General features: G+C 37.2%; 1 protein-coding gene across 6 annotated transcripts in view; it reads right to left on the reverse strand.

The window, feature by feature from the left end:
- The window catches only part of LOC138712465 (uncharacterized), a 283,130-nt gene that overhangs the window by 13,327 nt on the left and 251,347 nt on the right, over positions 1 to 18,456 (reverse strand). For all 6 annotated transcript variants that reach the window (XM_069844310.1, XM_069844307.1, XM_069844308.1 and 3 more), the window contains 3 exons: positions 8,264 to 16,165; positions 4,492 to 4,962; positions 1,833 to 2,031 (listed from right to left, as the gene is read on the reverse strand). In XM_069844310.1, coding sequence (XP_069700411.1) covers positions 1,833 to 2,031; positions 4,492 to 4,962; positions 8,264 to 16,165 — 8,572 coding nt within the window. The remainder of the gene's footprint in view (positions 1 to 1,832; positions 2,032 to 4,491; positions 4,963 to 8,263; positions 16,166 to 18,456) is intronic.

An 18,456-nucleotide genomic window follows, 5' to 3' on the forward strand; every position in this document is an offset into this window, starting at 1 on the left:
CCACAGTGTGCTGGAATCCATTGGAGATGGACAATCTTATTAACTTTTTGGAGTTGTGTTAACATTTTGTAGCATTCTCTTATTTTTGATGACTTCTTTGTAGCATTTGAACATATTCCCTGAATTGCAGCTTTAGAATCTGAAAGAATTACTGTCTCGTTATATTTATTTAAGGGAAGATTTAATAATTGTCGGAGAGCAATGTGTATAGCCAAAATATCAAGCTTCTTCATTTCCTATGATTAAGGGATGAGATGATAAAAAAAGAAATGTTCCTCTGTATGGCTGAAATCGAAATAGGGAGGGCACACAGCATGAATGGACCAAGGTAGATTGGTGTACATGTTAACAATGTGGGACAAATGACTGGGGAAGAGGGAAAGAGGGTGTCGGCATTGCAGATGGTCAGATGACTTTGTGAATGCAGTGGAGGAAAGGTGGACAGGACTAGCATGAGACTGTACATAGTGGAAACACATGGGAATGAACTAATTATACACTGTACAGAGTACTACAGAAGAGAAAACCATGTGGACAGTGAGAAATGTTATATTGAACAGAGTATACAGTGATACGAAAGATTATAATGTTACAAATGGTAGTATTATAGGCAATGTTAATAAAGAAAAACACTAAACAACATCTTTCATGGAGGTCTACACCTGTGGAGTAATGGTTAGCGTGCTTGGCCGCTGGGTTCGATTCTCGGTCGGGGCAAGTTACCTGGTTGAGGTTTTTTCTGGGATTTTCTTTCAACCCAATATGAGCAAATGCTGGGTAACTTTCGGTGCTGGACCCCGACCTCATTTCACCGGCATTATCATCATCTCATTCAGACGCTAAATAACCTGAGATGTTGATAAAGCGTCGTAAAATAACCTACTAAAATAAAATAAATCTTTCATGGATTGGCTCACTATGGGAGATAAAAGGAGCCAACCTACCTTTAAGTAGGAGGTCAATGCCCAATAGGGATCTTCTGGCTATCTTATATCTTATATGGCGAGAAATGAGAAATTTTGGCTGAAAATATTAATTCAGATTACTCTGTCAATTAACAATTGAAATCCCTACCATATCAATATATAGGTTATTCAAAAGTCACGAAAGATTTTATTAATGTGACAAATGTGTGTGTTTTTGAGAATGCAGCTCTCAAAATTGGACTCTGTATTTGATATCACTTCCAAGTTCAAAGCAATTTCTCATCTTTGCTTTGATGGCAATCAGAGATCATGAGAAGGTTATTTTGCATACATAAAGTTGCAAATAAAAAATTTTGCAAGCTCGAGGCATTCATGCATTCTTTTCATGTACAGCTGGTGTAAAATTTGTAAAAGAAGCAGTTTTAACATTCCCCCCTCCCTTTTTTTTTGCTAGTTGAATGCAACTGCCTAAAAAATGGATTTAATATTAATCTGTGACTGTCATGTTCTTTCGAGTGTCTTTCGGAAAATACTAAAAAAATTGTTGTTTAGATAGCGTTCACCTACACTTTCTACTTTTAGTTTCATATGACTACTGATTAAACCTTGGTACTTAAAATAAAGAAACAATGTGAAAATTCCCTAGAATTAACTTTGACCCACAAATTCTGTGAGAGTACCTCACAATTGTCTGTGAATATAGTATAAAGAGTTAATAACAACCAGACACATCTTAGGAAGTACGTATTCAGTTACATAAATTATCTTTTAATCAATTCATTTCTTCTACACACAAAAAAAAAAAAAAAAAAAAACGTCATCATAGCAAGCTTTTCTTTTTAATGAAATGAAATTATTTTCTTTACAGTATTTAAAAACCTAACAATCTGTTGGTATGATACATACTGATAACAGCTTGGTTGCGGTGGCGTGTGGAACTGTTGTGAGCAGCAGCCAAGTGGGCTCTCAGTGCACTCAGACCCAGGAACCTTCGGCTGCACACAGGACACACCATGTCCTTGCTTTCGTAACGAGCCAGCTGAATGTCCTGAGTCCTTAGGCCTCCCCGGCTTGTCAATGCACGAACTGCAGCTGATGTCTGCATCTACACAGCAAACAACAGTTTATCAATTTTCATAAATTGAAAACTAGCAAGAACAGTCTTCAAATGACGAAATATCTCGTGAAATTCTGTGCTAAGCATAGAAAGCTTTTAACAGAAAAAGGAGCATCTTTTGTGGAGAAAGAACTAAGGAAGAGACTAGTGAAGTGCTTAGTGTGGAATGTAGCATTGTATGGGGCAGAAATATAGACATTACGACGAAGTGAAGAAAAGTGACTAGAAGCATTTGAAATTTGGATATGGAGAAGGATGGAGCATGTGAATTGGACAGACAGAATAAGAAACGAAACTGTGTTGGAAAGAGTGGAAGAAGAATAATGCTGAAACTGATTAGAAAGAGGAAAAAGAATTGGCTGGGTCACTGGTTGAGAAGAAATTGCCTTCTGAAGGGTGCACTGGAAGGATTGATGAACGGGAGAAGAGTTCGGGGCAGAAGAAGATATCAGATGATAGACGGCATTAAGATATATGGATTATATAAGGAGATAAAGAGGAAGGCAGAAAATAGGAAAGACTGGAGAATGTTGGGTTTGTAGTGAAAGACCTGTCCTTGGGCAGAACACTATGAATGAATGAGATAATGCTAAAAGGCACTAATTAGCAATACATTCTTCCCCTCCCCCCATTATGTCGTCACTGTCACAAATACAGAATTAACTTTTAACAGATTCCCAGAGATTATCTTAGTTTCTGGTAATGTACCTTCTGTTGACTTTTTTTTTAATCCTGAAATTTTAACATTACATTTCTTAAGTGTATGAATTTATGTATGATCTACAGTATTTCTTCCTTCAAAAATTCGGATTGTAAGATTCTGTTCTGCTTGCATGTGCATGTACGAATGTGCACACCTAACAACTTTCTTTCTAAATTCCAGCACAATAAAGTGAATGACAGTAAATCGATGGTGTTGAATGGTAACCTTGTATGTCAAAAACGTTTTAATAGCTTGATAATGTACAAATATCTAACGTAAGAGGGTATTTAAATATCTTCTTGTAAAGTTTGTATCCATATCTTGATATAAGATGTGTTTGCAGAAGATTTGAGAAGATTTTTTGATAGGGATCAAGTGAAATCTCATTTTGTTAATTTTTTTTTACTATTCAACACCATCAATATATTCTGATCACTTTTATTTCTCTGAAAATAACAGCACTTTCCCAGGAAACTGAGTGGCTTCAAAAGTTGTGAAAGTGATGATTTAGAAAAAAAATCGTTTGCCTTTCTTTAGGTCATTTCTAGTCCCTAGCCAGCTTTTGTAATATGAATTGTTTCTTGCTCTTCAATAAATCACGTTACTTCATAGTTTATTATGGTCAAATAAAGTTCCTTTTAAATCCTCAAGATTATGTATTCTGAAGGTGTTGATACTTTCAATGCAGTGTTATGCAGGATAAAACCAATAATTTTGTACTTTTTTTTTTTTTGTTTAATCTTCAAATCAGAAATAACAATTTCAAATTGAAGTACGATAAAAAATAAAATAAAATACCCCGTGAAACACATTACGAATATTGCTAAAATGATCATATAACTCATGACATATAAATGTTTAGTTTGTATACATCTTAGATTTCTTCTTTTGCAAAACTTTCAACGTCTGTTTGGAAATGTCTGTTTAAGAAAGAATGGGAGGAACAGTATTTGTTGTACATATGGTGACAATGTAGATGCCTCTTGCGTCCTAAAATTCTAATAGGCACTTATAAATCAAACATCAAGCAACATTACGACAAGTGCCATAATGATTATCACGAAATCATAGGTAAGTATGAACATATCCAACATAATTGTAAACGGAAATGTATACAGTAGAAAATAAGGATAAAAATAATTTTCTTTTCGTAGGACTGGATGGTGTGAAGCAATTAAAACATTAAACAGAAAAATCTAAATTTAAATAATAGTTCTGGTACATGAAAAACGTCTTAAGGTCGAACCACTGTGCCTAGAGGATGTGCTCAGGTATAGTTCCGATGCTGTTATTTCCGGCATGCTGCCTCTTTACTTACGTCTTAGAAAGTGAAGGCTCTACAAAGTCTAGGTAGGTAGTATCCTTCGCCATTTTTGTTCTTACATTGCCTTGCTACCATACGAGGAATCTATTTGCCACACCGTTAAACATTATCATGTCGTAGCTCCTATGATAATAAATCAAACGCAATGTAATTCAGCAAATAACGTCTTCGTGTGCTTTCTGCGAATGCCAACGAAAGAGCTAAAATGGCAGGCGATTATATTAAGTATTTATCGAGCCTTAAGAAATGAATCAGCGAATTACAAAACGCACAAGTTTAAATGTAGCCGACCTGCAACGCGATTGGCTGCCGGAAATTAGAGCGATGGGACTATAGTTCCCCTACATTTTTAGCTATAAATTAATCCCAGAGTATTACTGATATATTTTAACTATGGAGATAGTCACTGTCACTGCTATACCATTGTAGTGGAGGATGATGTTGGTAATGTTGACGATGACGATGCTGTCACATCTTCATCCTTTTTGTAGCGGACTCCTTTGAGTGCTTCCATCCTTATAGGCCTGCTAATTATAGAGGCTGTACTAGTGGCGATGGCAGTAGTGGTCGTGGTAGCAACAGTGTTAGTAGTAGTTACTGAGGTGGCAGTAGTCACAGTAACCGTGGTTGTGGTGGCAGAGGTGGAAGCAATTGCTGGTGTGGCACTACCAGATTTCTGGTTATCCAAGTCCATGATATCAGCATCTTCCAACGGCCAACTGCTCTCTCCCAGTTGTTGTAACATTGCCATCTCCTCGTCTGTGGCTCCCATGGCTTGCTGTAGTTCCCTCAGTCCTCCAGTTGGATCCACAGCAGGTTGTAGCAAGTCCACATAAGGTTGGTAGCCTTCGGTAGTCGACAGTCCTTCTGCAGATCGTTCATTATCCAGAATCTGAAACACAACAATGTTTCCAATGTAAATACGAATACTTACTTACTGGCTTTTAAGGAACCCGGAGGTTCATTGCCGCCCTCACATAAGTCAGCCATCGGTCCCTATCCTGAGCTAGATTAATGCATTCTCTATCATCATATCCCACCCCCCTCAAATCCATTTTAATATTATCCTCCCATCTACGTCTCGGCCTCTCTAAAGGTCTTTTTCCCTCCGGTCTCCCAACTAACACTCTATATGCATTTCTGGATTCGCCCATACGTGCTACATGCCCTGCTCATCTCAAACGCCTGGATTTAATGTTCCTAATTATGTCAGGTGAAGAATACAATGCGTGCAGTTCTGTGTTGTGTAACTTTCTCCATTCTCCTGTAACTTCATTCCTCTTAGCCCCAAATATTTTCCTAAGCACCTTATTCTCAAACACCCTTAAACTATGTTCCTCTCTGAAAGTGAGAGTCCAAGTTTCACAACCATAAAGAACAACTGGTAATATAACTGTTTTATAAATTCTAACTTTCAGATTTTTTGACAGCAGACTGGATGATAAAAGCTTTTCAACCGAATAATAACAGGCATTTCCCATATTTATTTTGAGTTTAATTTCCTCCCGAGTATCATTTATATTAAAACATTCCAAGTACCAAATCTCAAAACCTTATTCCTTTGCTGTGGTCGTGCCAGAGAATCAGTCCCATTCCGAGGCTTATTTGAAGGATTTGTAACAAGCTGTTTTTTACGGTGATGGGTTGTTAGCCCTTCGCCCAACCCCCAAGCTGGAGGACCACCCCTCATCAGCTGTCCGCGACTGCTCATTCAATATATTCACAACTACCCTCCATATCTGGAGGCTGTCTCCTCGATCCGCAACCTGAGGATGCGCCATGCCGTGGTGATAGGGACCCACAATACAAGGAAATACGAATACTATAGTGAAATATGTTTCATATTTGTTCAGATAAGAGAAACAATAAATCGTAATGTTGACAACTAGGACCGCAACTAAGGGGCGCAACATGCGGGGAAACTCGCAACTGCAATTGGAGAGGAGCAAGCAGAGCACGCTGCATGGGGTGATGAGGGGAGGAGGCACCAAAATTACAATGCCTGCAGAAATTCTCTCGAGTCTCATTTACAAACATAGACTTTAAGAAGGATATCCAAACTTCACCACAACCTTAAGGATACTTTTAAATTGAAACATGCATTGTATTCTTCACCTGACATAATTAGGAACATTAAATCCAGACATCTGAGATGGGCAGGGCATGTAAATGCATATACAGTGTTAGTTGGGAGGCCGGAGGGAAAAAGACCTTGGGAAGGCCAAGACGTAGATGGGAGGATAATATTAAAGTGGATTTGAGGGAGGTGGGATATGATGTTAGAGACTGGATTAATCTTGCACAGGATAGGGACCGATGGCGGGCTTGTGTGAGGGCGGCAATGAGCCTGCGGGTTCCTTGAGGGCCATTTGTAAGTTGTAAGTAAAACTGAAAATTCTTAACATAGGGCAAGATCGACTTTCAAATCTGAGTATTATTTCAACTGAACACAAGAGAACATTGTCTATTTCGTCTATATCCTATGATGACATCAAAATCAATGCTGCAAAAAAAAGCTTGCCAAGTTGAATCTTTGAAAGATTTGTTAAATTCATTCATTAGACTAGTTTCCGTAATAAATAATGTTGCAAAATATAGTTTTATTTTGTCCATCATTTCTTAAACCTAAAAATTTGCCATATACCTGTACAAAATTAAATTAATTTTAACTAAGATTAAATATGTTAGACTGAACATTTTTTGAACCAATCATGACTGTAATAATATATTTATGTAGTTTCAGTTGTTAAATTTAAGAAAATTACGAACTGATTTAAAGTCAGTTTTATTAATTTAATGTATAACAATGGTAAGTTGAGGGTCCTGCCACTGGACAAAAAATTATATAATATATAATAGAATAAAACTTGCCGACACCTTCCTCAACAACCCAAGGAGGGAGGAGGCGCAGAATTGTTTGCCAACATATAGCTTTAAATTGTGTGGTAGCTAATGATTTGAAAAATCGTTTGGCTGAATAAAAAATGTTCGAACATAAAAGCTAAAGTGCCATATAAAAATGAATGATCCTCTAAACACTAGCAAGCTGAATAAATTAGTTGTTCGTTGTTCTGCCTGACAAGTGTTAGGCCACAAGGCCTGTTAAGGTCTCACATAAAATTTTCATGGCATCTCTTAGCAGGACGACTCACAGATCTTTGGCCATGTGGTACATAATTATAAATTGCCTTTGGGAGTCTACTATTACTCATTCTTTCCAAATGATGTTTCCAATTAGACTGATATTCAACAATGTAATCTAAAACTGGTTGAGTTTTTAGTTCCTTTAAAATTTCACAATTTCTTTTCAGATCCCATTTAGTACAGCCTGCTGTTCTTCGCATGAATCTCATTTCACAAGCTGTTATTCTGCTTTTATCTGCTTTCCTCAGTGTCCATGCTTCGCTGCCATAGCTGAGCATCGGTCGTGCCAATGTGTTGTAGAGACGTATGCAGGTGTGTTTCTGAACCAAGGATGGTTTCATCACACTATTTATAATGCCCATAGCTTTTGTGTATTTATTAATTTTCTGTGGTATGTCCAATTCTTCAAAAATGGAAAGATTGTAACCTAAATATGGGAAACAATTACATCTTTCTAATATTTTATTATCGAGACAAATGTTACTTAATAAATTATAAAAATTCATTTTTACAGATAAAATTAGATGGGAAGAGAAGAAAGCTCTGACTGAAATGGGATTGTAGATGATGATTGCTCGGATCCAATATAAAGTTATGAAAAGTATACAATTAAAATATCAAAAGGAATCATATTATATAACAAAATAACTTTTAATTTTGTTATGGAAGAGGAGTGTTTACCATACAAATATACTAGATTGTAACTTGTGGTTTTGATCTAAAGCTTAATTCAGTTTGCAAATCATTTTGTGGAGACAGAAGAGTTTTTCACTATTGCTAAGGACACCCATCCTGGAAGGAGTAAAACTATTCAAACTATTTGTACTACTACAGCACACTCAACTAACTTTTGCATTGTATAATATTTGCTACAGACTATTATTATAAACATGAAGAACTATTGACAAATGTGAATTCGGTTGTATCTCCTGAGCACAGATTTTGGTCTCTGGTAATCATCTACCCATGCTTAAGTATAATGGATATTCCTACATAAAATATTTAATGAAACTATGTATGTTTATCACAAAACAAAGATTTTAAATCACCTGATTAACAGAGTCCAAGATGGAGCCCAAGCTTGCTGAATTGGTCTGGAAGAACGTGCCATCATCCTGACTGCAATCTGCATTCCAGGTCATATCAGTGCTCATCTCTCTATTCCAATTCATGTCTTGTGACCACTGATTGGAATACAGCCATTGGTTATTATCTACCTGTCCCATAAACCAACCAGCTTGTTTCTGTTGGTCTTCTGATGCTACCGTTCCTGAAGTCCAATTTATGGTGGGTTGCAAACCAGTTCCCTTACCAAGACAATCAAAACTGGCATTTGCTTGGTTTCCTGTCCATGTAGCAGGCTGCTGACAGAACCCATTAACTGCAGGGACTGATGAATTCACAGTGTTTACTTGTTGCATACTGTTCTGCAATGCATTATCAGAAACTACTATATGATTAGTGTCGGCTGACTGCACTGCAGAGATATTAGTGTTATCAGCCTGCATGTTTTCTGCAGTTTGTTGAAGTTGCAGAGGTTGTTCAACAGTCTTATCTTGAACAAAAACGTATGTCTGTTTAGGTTGCTCATTTTGAGCTACAGGAGATATTGGATTTTCACCTGTTTTTTCTAGGTTTTGTACTACAGTTTGCAGCTGCTCAGAATTAAAATTCTGATTTACAGAAGAAGCAACAACCTTCCCAACACCCAAGTTTTGATTTAAAGTGCAATCAACATGTTCGGTTTTCTGGCTTCTTGTACTAAAAGGTTTTGATTCTTCTTTGTTTTCAACTGTAGGAGAAGAAGGCTGCTGAGTTTCCAATCTCTGAATTATAGACGACACTGGAGAGTCAACTTCAGTGGGATTCAAAATAGAAGAAGGTTCCTCAGCACGAGGCTGACTAGATGAACATGACTGTTCTATTTCTGAATTCTTACAACTCGAAGTGACTTCAACTACTTTCTCCTCAGTTTCAACAGAAGATTTAGGTTGTTCAGTTTCTGCAATTTCTTTACCAGACAGAGACGACTGAGAACTAACACATGTGGATTCTGTGTTCTGAGTTAATGATGGATTTGCTGCCTCTAATATTCGCTTATGTGTTAGTGACTGTTTGTGCTTCATCAAATTATAATTTGTAGAAAAGTGTTTATTGCATAATGGACAGAAAAATACGGAACCTACACTGCTCTTCCTCTTCGGTTTTGGTTTTTCATTAGCCTTCATGTTTTCAGAACTCTCACCATTTGGATCTTCCAATAATTTGACTATATTCTTTTTCTTCTTCTTTTTAATGGTTTTCTTGTCCACACCAGTGATGGCAGAAGGCTGCAGTTGCTGCTGCTCTGTTTTGCCAGTTTCCACGAGATAAATAGACTCGATACTATCCTGAGATTCTTCCTGTCCTGTCTCAATGTCAGTTACTATAAATTCATTCACTATTGATCTCTTAGACTTCTTGAACAGTTTAGTCTTCAATTTCTGCTTCCTACGTCTTTTTCTTCGCAATTGACCATTCCTATATTGCCTGCTATTATTTCGCAGCTTCTTTTTCTTCTTCCTCTTGAAGGTGGATGGAAAGAAGTGTTCACCATTTGCAATTAAAGCTGCAATTTCCTCATATGTTGAAGCATCAGTATCCTGACACAGTGATGCCATCATGTTGGGATCTGGAAGGTCTTGACTGCTGTCTTCTGTCTCACTTGTAACATCAGACCAATTATACAGTTCTTCATATGATGTGTTACATCTTGTCCTGCGAGCTTGTCTCAAAGGACTTTCCACATTTTCTTGCAACTCCTTAGCATTAGTATTATCCTCTGTTGGGAGATCTGAAGACTGCATGGCACTATTGCTCGTATCTTCTTGTGGAAGAAGTGGGCGAATAATTTCACTTTCTTCATTCACCACAGTCACTGCATCTTTTTCTTCTTCCTTGTTGAGACCCATGACCTTATTCTCAACTTCAATATCTTTAATATTTTCATTGACTATAAGAGTAGTATTAGTTTCCATATTGTTCAGCTTTCTAGTGTTTACAATATCCGATTCTTCAGTATTTACTTCATGGTCATCAATAAATTGATTGGTTTGATCACCAATTAAAGTATTTGTTTCCTCTGTGTTACAAATTGAAACATCCATAGTGTCCATCACTGAATTATATTTGCCTTGATCACCAATTAAGGAACTAGTTTTCTTTTCTACTTTGGCAATGTTTGACTTCCCAGCATCTGGAGAAGCTACTTCATTTGATTTAAGAGGAACCTTAGATTTCTCTTGACACAAGACTATTGCTTCCTCTTCACGTACATCATCTCTTTGCTCCTTTATTACAGGGCTGGTATTTCTTTTCCTTCCGAACACAAGCTTTACCTTCGGTCTTGTTTCCTTCTTTTTGATTATAAGATGGCTTACTCCTTTGTTATCTTTTGTATGTGATAAACCCCTTTTCTTAGAAATACGTTCCTTTTTCTTCTTCTCAGTCGAGATCTTTTTTTCTACTCTCTGAAATATCAGACGATTTTCTGTGCTGTTTGCGAAATTCATCATTGTCTCACCTTCAGTTTCCTCAGTGGTAAGTCTCTCCTTCACAAGAATAAGATCCTCTTGTATTCCAGTGTCTGAATGATTACATTTTTCCTCCTTTCCACTAAAGGTTACAAAATCTAGTGTTGGGCCAAAAGAAGAATCTCTGATATCATTATCACGAAATTCAAACTCATCCGACTGCCTAGTAGTAGTAGACCTTCTCTTAGTAATTATTAGCTTTCTGCCAACTAAGGCACTCACTGTTTCATCCTCTACTACTAAAGAATTTTGTTGTACTTCTTCTTCTCTTGACATCTCAATCTGGGTAAGGCAAGAACTTTCACTTTCTGTTATTTCCTCTGATTGTCTTCTATTTTTACCTTTTGTTGTCACCAATTGTTTATCAATCATGCATTTCTTGTCTTCTTGCTCTTGCAGAGTGCTTGATTCACCAAGAGTACGTGTTTCTGCTTCATTTTTGTTCCGAATTTCTGCCTGTAACTTGCCACTAATACAAGATGCTGTATTATCATGCATGTCTGGAGTTCCTTTTGGTATTCTTCCTGCTTTTCTCTGCACAGCTGATTTTCCACCAGAAATTAAACCCACATCATTGTCTTGTTCCTTAGTTCCTTTTTGTTCATTTGAATTTTCTTTTTCATCTAGAACTTCATTTTTCTTGGTTTTTTCCTTACCGTGTATCAACTTTTTACTTTCTGAATTTGATGTTATGTTAATCAACTGAGTTACTTCTCTCTCACATTCAGGAGTTTCTGCATTACCTAAAGTTCTGTTGCATCGTCTAGTTTTCTTCTTGTGACCTGTAATTGCTTTATTTTCTGAATGAATATTAGCAGACAATACTGTCATTTCCAAACACACATCTGTGAGGCTAGTTTTTTGAGGAAGCAGTAATGGGTGCTTATCATTCACTCTCTTTGTACCTTGCAGCCGTGATCTATTCTTATTACTTTTCATTTGAGTCTTTTCACTTATCTTAATATGTTCTAGGGACTTCGTTGGTTGTCTAATTGTAGGACAACACTGTGAAAATAAATTCTCAGCTGTACCTGAGATTATTTCAAAATTATTTTCCGCAGAAGATTCAGGTTTCAAAATTTCGCTAAATTCTGAAAAACTCTCCTCTTCAATTGTGCCAACATACTCACAAGGTTCAGAAATTTTCGAATCCTTATCTTCAACTGGCAAGCTTCTCTTCTGTATTACTTCTTTCAGTTTTGAAATAGGCAGTAAATCATCAGTTGAATCTTCTTCAGCAAGATCAGGAGGCGTCATTTTGCTTACACTTCTCTTTTGCTTCCTGTCCCACACTGGAGTACTATTTCTACGACGAATGGGTTTTCGTCTTTGCTTTTTTGTTAACAGAACAGTTTCTTTACCTTTATCTCCTGTTACTGAAATCAGTTCGATTAAACCTTTTTTATTTGTGTCACCAGTTAATAATGAAACATCTGATTTCTGTAGTGTTTCGTCAATTTCAGCTTTATCTAGTTGCAGCATATTTCTGCTGATTTTCTCACCATTAGAGAATGGTATTTTTATATCACTATTTCCTGTTACAGTGTTAGCTGATAAAACTTCAGTCATTTTAGTAGTGCTATGTGTTGCAACTTTCAGTGACTGGCTACTTTTGCATACTTCAATTTCATTTATTGGTGAAGAGTGTACCGTGGAACCAATTTTGTTATATTCTACTTCACACGATTCAACAGAATGACGTTTTTGCACTATGATATCGACAGTGTCCATTCCTAGAGTTTCAGAACTTGCTTTTTCTACACACTTTTTGCTTTTCGTCTTTCCTATAGTATCTGCATTGAGTTTCTCCTGTACATTTCCATTTCTCGTAACACTGGTTTCAACCATATTCACATTTAAAACATTGATTTTACTTTTGTTTACCTCTGGTATTAAAATATTAGGATTAGTCTCAATTTCTTTTGCATTAATATCTCTTTTAATTGAAGATTTCAAGTTTTCTACAACTCCACAGGAAGATTCTTCATTTATGGATGTATTTTTATGAGCTGTGGTTTCTACAATGCTTTCCTTGCAAGAAGCAGTGAGTAAAGCCAAAGGTTTATCATCGCTGTCCTCCTCCAATAGAATCTGACTATCTACTATGGATGCATCACAAGACTTCACAATTTCTTGTTCAACTGGCTGGTTCTGCTGAATCTCGACTTTACTGTTCTGTTTCTTTACTTTGCTTGCTTTTACAGTTGTCTTAGTTTCTTTCAATTCGTTTTTCTTCTTCACGGTATTTTTCAATCGTTTCTTAACTTGAAGTAATATGGATTTATTTGTGCTTTTTAGGTTCTTCTTTAGGACTTCACAGTGGCTCATATCACCACCTCTCTTCTCTTCACCATCTTCAACCATAAGATCACAGCCCACAGGAGAAAGAATTGGTATATCACACAAATCTTCACTCACTTTGGGGCTCGGGGTCTGAGTTTTCAAATTTTCAATAGGCTCCTCTTTTTGTAGTTCAGGCATTTTGTCATCCAGATCACTATTGGCAGGACTGCAGATCTCAATGGTAGCACTGGTACACAACTTAGTTTCATTTACACTAGTATTGGTTTTCCTTTTCACTCCTTTTGCACTAGAACTGCTAGTTACGACATTATTAGGACTTTCCTTTGTTCCTGTTGACACTTTGCCACTATCATTCAATTTTTTCTTTGTTCTAACTGTACTTCCACTGACAGACCCTGCACTTTTTGACCTTTTCGTTGGTTCTGTACTGTTACAACGATCAATTTCAATGTTATCACGTATATCTGATTCATTGTCTCTTTTTCCAAAAGGTTTTTTATCAATAACTGCATTAGTGTTAGGTACAGGCAAATTACTTTTCTCCTTTGATTCGAGTGAATTAACGTTATTCTTCTCGCCATCCAGCTGATTAGCTGTATTAACTGCAGAACTCTTCACTATTTCTATGCTTCCGATATTGGTCATCCTATCCAAACTGTCACTTCTTGTGGTACCAAGTCTTTTCCTTGATCCAATTGGACTGCTACTGACGCTTCTTTTGATAGCAGATTGTCTCTTTGACTTTACAGTTGTACTTTGGCCTAACACCTTTTTACAACTAATATTTTTTTGTATGGTGATTACATTTTCAACACTTTCACATGTACTATCCAGTACTATTGGCACACTGTCTTTTTCTATTGGTCTACGATCTCCAGTAGTATCTTGCTTCTTCTTTGTTTTAGTGGGCGTGCCAGTACTACTTTCTGTCAAAGGATCTCCAGTACTATTTTGCTTCTTCTTTGTTTTAGTGGGCGTGCCAGTACTACTTTCTGTCAGAGAATCTCCAGTACTATTTTGCTTCTTTTTTGTTTTAGTGGGAGTGCCAGTACTACTTTCTGTCAAAGAATCTCCAGTACTATTTTGCTTCTTCTTTGTTTTAGTGGGCGTGCCAGTACTACTTTCTGTCAGAGAATCTCCAGTACTATTTTGCTTCTTTTTTGTTTTAGTGGGAGTGCCAGTACTACTTTCTGTCAAAGAATCTCCAGTACTATTTTGCTTCTTCTTTGTTTTAGTTGGTGTGCCAGTATTACTTTCTATCAAAGAATCTCCAGTACTATTCTGCTTCTTCTTTGTTTTAATGGGTGTGCCAGTACTACTTTCTGTCAAAGGCCTAGTATTTGATGTCTCAGGACTAGTATTTGCATGTTCTACTTTAACAATTTTATTTTTCGTTTCATCTGAGCCAATATCTGTGTTCTCTGTGTCACCAGGTTTCATTTTCACATTAAATAAATCACCAGTAATACTCTTTTTGTTATCAGGTTTCTTCTTCATTTTAACTGGACTGCCATTTCTGAGTTCTACGTTAGATTCTAATTTATTTTTAACGGAACAATTCAATGCGTTTCCAATAGTATTAGGTTTCTTTTTCATATTAACTTGGGTCCTAATGGTTCTTTCAACATTACTAACTTTTCTTTTAGATTTTACTTGGCTGTTAGTATTTTCTAACTTATCAGAGTCCTGATGTAATTCAATCGAACTGACACTATTTACTTTTGTGACAATAATTTTATTTTTTGATTTACTTGTGTTTAATTCTTCCATGCTACTAATCTCTTCTTCTGTATTTTGATTGTTATGAAAATTGGATGCAAGATCAAATTTATTTCTTGTTGTAATTCGACTATCGCTTGCACTCCTAGCCTTTATTATTTTTTTTCTATTTGTGGTCGTGATTTTCATTTTTGAAGTTCTTCCTGCCCTGAGAGGCACATTTTCACCAGTCCCACTACCAGGGCTCTTCTCCTTTTCAACTTCGACAGCACTTTCTATGTTTTCTCCAGTATTTAGCACATTTCCATTCTTTGTTTTTGCTTTACAAGATACTAATTTCTTAGGACTTCTGTTGACATCAGGGCCAGTTTCACACAACTGTGCATGTTTCTGCAATGCAGAAGCAGATGAAAATCGCACATTACAGCGCAAACACGAGTATATCTGTACCGCTTCTTTTGAACCATCTTCTTCTCCTTGGTGAACATAAATGCAGGTCTTGCGATGACGTAATTCTGCTGAACCACTATCAAACTGTAATCCACATCCTTGGCATATGAAGGGATCAGTTTTTATTTCATCTGGATGCGTGTAACCCTTATTGCGAAGGAATCTTTCTTCAAGTTCTGCTTGACTTAGTTTTGACTTCTTTTTGATAGAACCTAGCTGAGAAGTGGTCAATTTCCTCCGTTTTCCTGGCAAAACTGAAGCATTCTTCTCATCATTAGGTTGCTTCTTCACTGAAAGTTTCTTTACAAGTTTCTTGGCACCTCCACTAGGAGGTGTTTCAGTGATTATGCCTTCTAACATTGCAATTCGCATAGCAGCAAGAATGTTGGATGTCTCCGGGCTTCCAACAGTGGTGATGTCCACATCAAATTCTTGCACACTTGCATCTATTACAGTGTTATTGTTGTTCTTCTGCTCATTGACTGGGTTAGCTGCCTTACTGCTCTCAGACAGAGATGAGATGGAATTCTTTTTTACACGACTCCTACTTTTGTGTTGGGAAGGCTGTTTTGTTTCTTCTGTCTTTTCCACAGACTCTGATTTTGAGGTGGGAGACAGAGATCTACTGCCTCTGGTGGTCCTTTTTGGCACTTCAACACCAGTAGACTTTGAACGAGGCATCTTTTTGACATTCAGAGGCCGCCTAGGGACAGGAATCTGCTCCTGTGTAACAGGAAGTGGTGCTGATGAAGCAACTGATAGTTTCTTTGGGCTCTTCACAGTAGCAAACTTCTTTGGTGAAGTGTCACTGGAGTCGGAAGATGTGGCTGTCTTGGCATGTAGACTTTGAACTATTTTGTGAGTTACTTTATGGGGTGGTCTCAGCACGCCAGATGCAAATGACACCTGAAGAAACACCACAAATTACATTTAATTATCATTCTGTTACACATTCAGTAAGAGGTTAAGCATTAACACATACCGATGGTGAAGAATGGAAACCTATGTCAAATTTTCCTATTTGTGGGTTGTGATACCAAACAATTCATAAAATATTCACGGATCGGATGCAGTGATTTCCTGTGTCATATCACACTTCCAAAATTATTAATTTTTTAAAAGAATTTAATTATAATTAATTTTATTGATATATGTGCATGTTTAGAAAATGTTTTTTCGCTCTCCTGAAAACTAACGATTTTTGACATAGGAGGTTTCCATTCTTCACAATTGATATGAAGTTATTATCAGTCTATACCGCACAAACATACAACATTTGAAAACATATATTTATTTATTAAGTCTGATACCATTTAAGACGTGACATGCAAGTTAATTACAATTTCACATATATATAAACTGACTGTTAACGTCAATGATTCATTAAACATAACTTTGCATGACAATGGGAAAGTGCTTAAAAACAGATGCAAGAACAACTTCAAATGAAACATAAAATAAACATCCAGGTATGATTTCAGTGTACTGCATATGGTTCATAGCTTGTTCTTCATCTAACAACCTCTTTAAACTATAAAGAACTATTCGTAAATCATAAGATTATACAGATTAATGAGATGATGGCTGAGTGATAATTGTGGGAGAAATATACGTGGTACAGTCATTAAGTTCTGACACTGACGCCTGAAGGGTAGGCACCCACAAGAATCTGGATGTCTCAGAAGATGCCGCGTGATACGGCGTACACTTAAACAGATCGACATCCTCCCTCAATATAGTCGCCGTTGGCCGCTATGCACGTCTGCCAACGTTGGTGTAGCTGCTGGAAGCACCGCTGAAAGATGTTGGCAGGAAGATGCCGTACGGCTTCTCTTGTGGCAGTCATGACCTTTTCGGCCGCATAAAAATTACGCCCTCGTAGGATTGATTTCATGAGGGGAAAGAGAAAAAAAATCGCATGGTGCGAGATCAGGTGAGTACGGAGGGTGTGGCAAAACAGCGACCTGTTGCCTTGCAAGTTCCTCTTGGACAAGGATGGAGCGATGTGCAGGGACGTTGTCGTGTAGCAACAGCCAATTCTTCCTATGCCAAAGCTCAGGACGCTTACGACGAATTGAATTGCTTAAACGGCCAAGAATCTCTTTGTAGAGGATCTTGTCTACAGTTGCACCTTGTGGGATGAATTCTATGTGAACAATTTCATTTGAATAAAAAAAACTGTTAAAGCATCACCTTGCCTTTTGACCTGTCTTGTTGCGGATTTTTGTGTCATGGAAATAATGGCGTTTTCCAGGTGGCGGATTGTCGCTTCAGTTGCGGATCGTAAAGGAAACACCATGTTTCGTCTCCAGTTATGATCGGTTATAGCAGTTTCGCCTAATTTCTGACAGAACGTGACGTTTGCCCGTTGCTCAAACTGCAACATACTCGAGTTCCGACGCGCGCATTCAAATCACCGTCACAACAAAGACCGTAGTTCTGCTTACAGTGCATGCACCCAACTGTCTCTTGTTGGGTCGAGAGACTAACTGACAAGGTATCATACCATGGCGCCACCTATGCGCTATAGTGCACCTTAACGCCACTATGCGCTCAGTATTAGAACTTAATGACTGTACCACGTATTCAGAGAATGCCTGAAAAAGAGAGTAATAAGAGGAGAGGAAAGGGAGGGGATAAGACGAGAGGAGAGGGGGAGAAGGAAGAGGAGGAAAGGAGAGAAGGATGGGGAAAGTGGAGGGAAGGGCGAGGCAGGCCATTATTATCAAATTTATTTAAAAATTACAGCAGTATCATGTTTTACAATCTGCTTCAAAGTAGAACCATCTGAAATAAATAAGATTATTTTCTGCTAAATTACTGAACTTCTTGTCATTAGAGTACATTGAGTAATCGTATATTTGTCTCACATTTCTTATATAAGCATCACTGTCTTAAAAGCACACAGGTGAAGTAACAAGAAAAGAATATTTAAGATATTAGTTTACAGGAAAAAAGAAAAAGAAGAGACAGTGACGCAAATAAGAAAAAGGATGAAAAAATGGAAATTACAGAAATAAGAAAATGTTGTGTGTAATCGTATTTCATTATCTTTACATAGTAAGGTAGTAGTGATGGCGTGTCAATGTCTAAGGTGGGTAATTCTTTAACGACTCTGAAAATGGAGAGACAATTCAGAGTCAAGGAGATGACACTAGAACAATGGAGCAATGCTGGAAATAGGAACTTGCTCCTTT

The sequence above is a fragment of the Periplaneta americana genome, chromosome 13, assembly GCF_040183065.1.
Source record: "Periplaneta americana isolate PAMFEO1 chromosome 13, P.americana_PAMFEO1_priV1, whole genome shotgun sequence".
Taxonomy (NCBI): Eukaryota; Metazoa; Arthropoda; class Insecta; order Blattodea; family Blattidae; genus Periplaneta; species Periplaneta americana.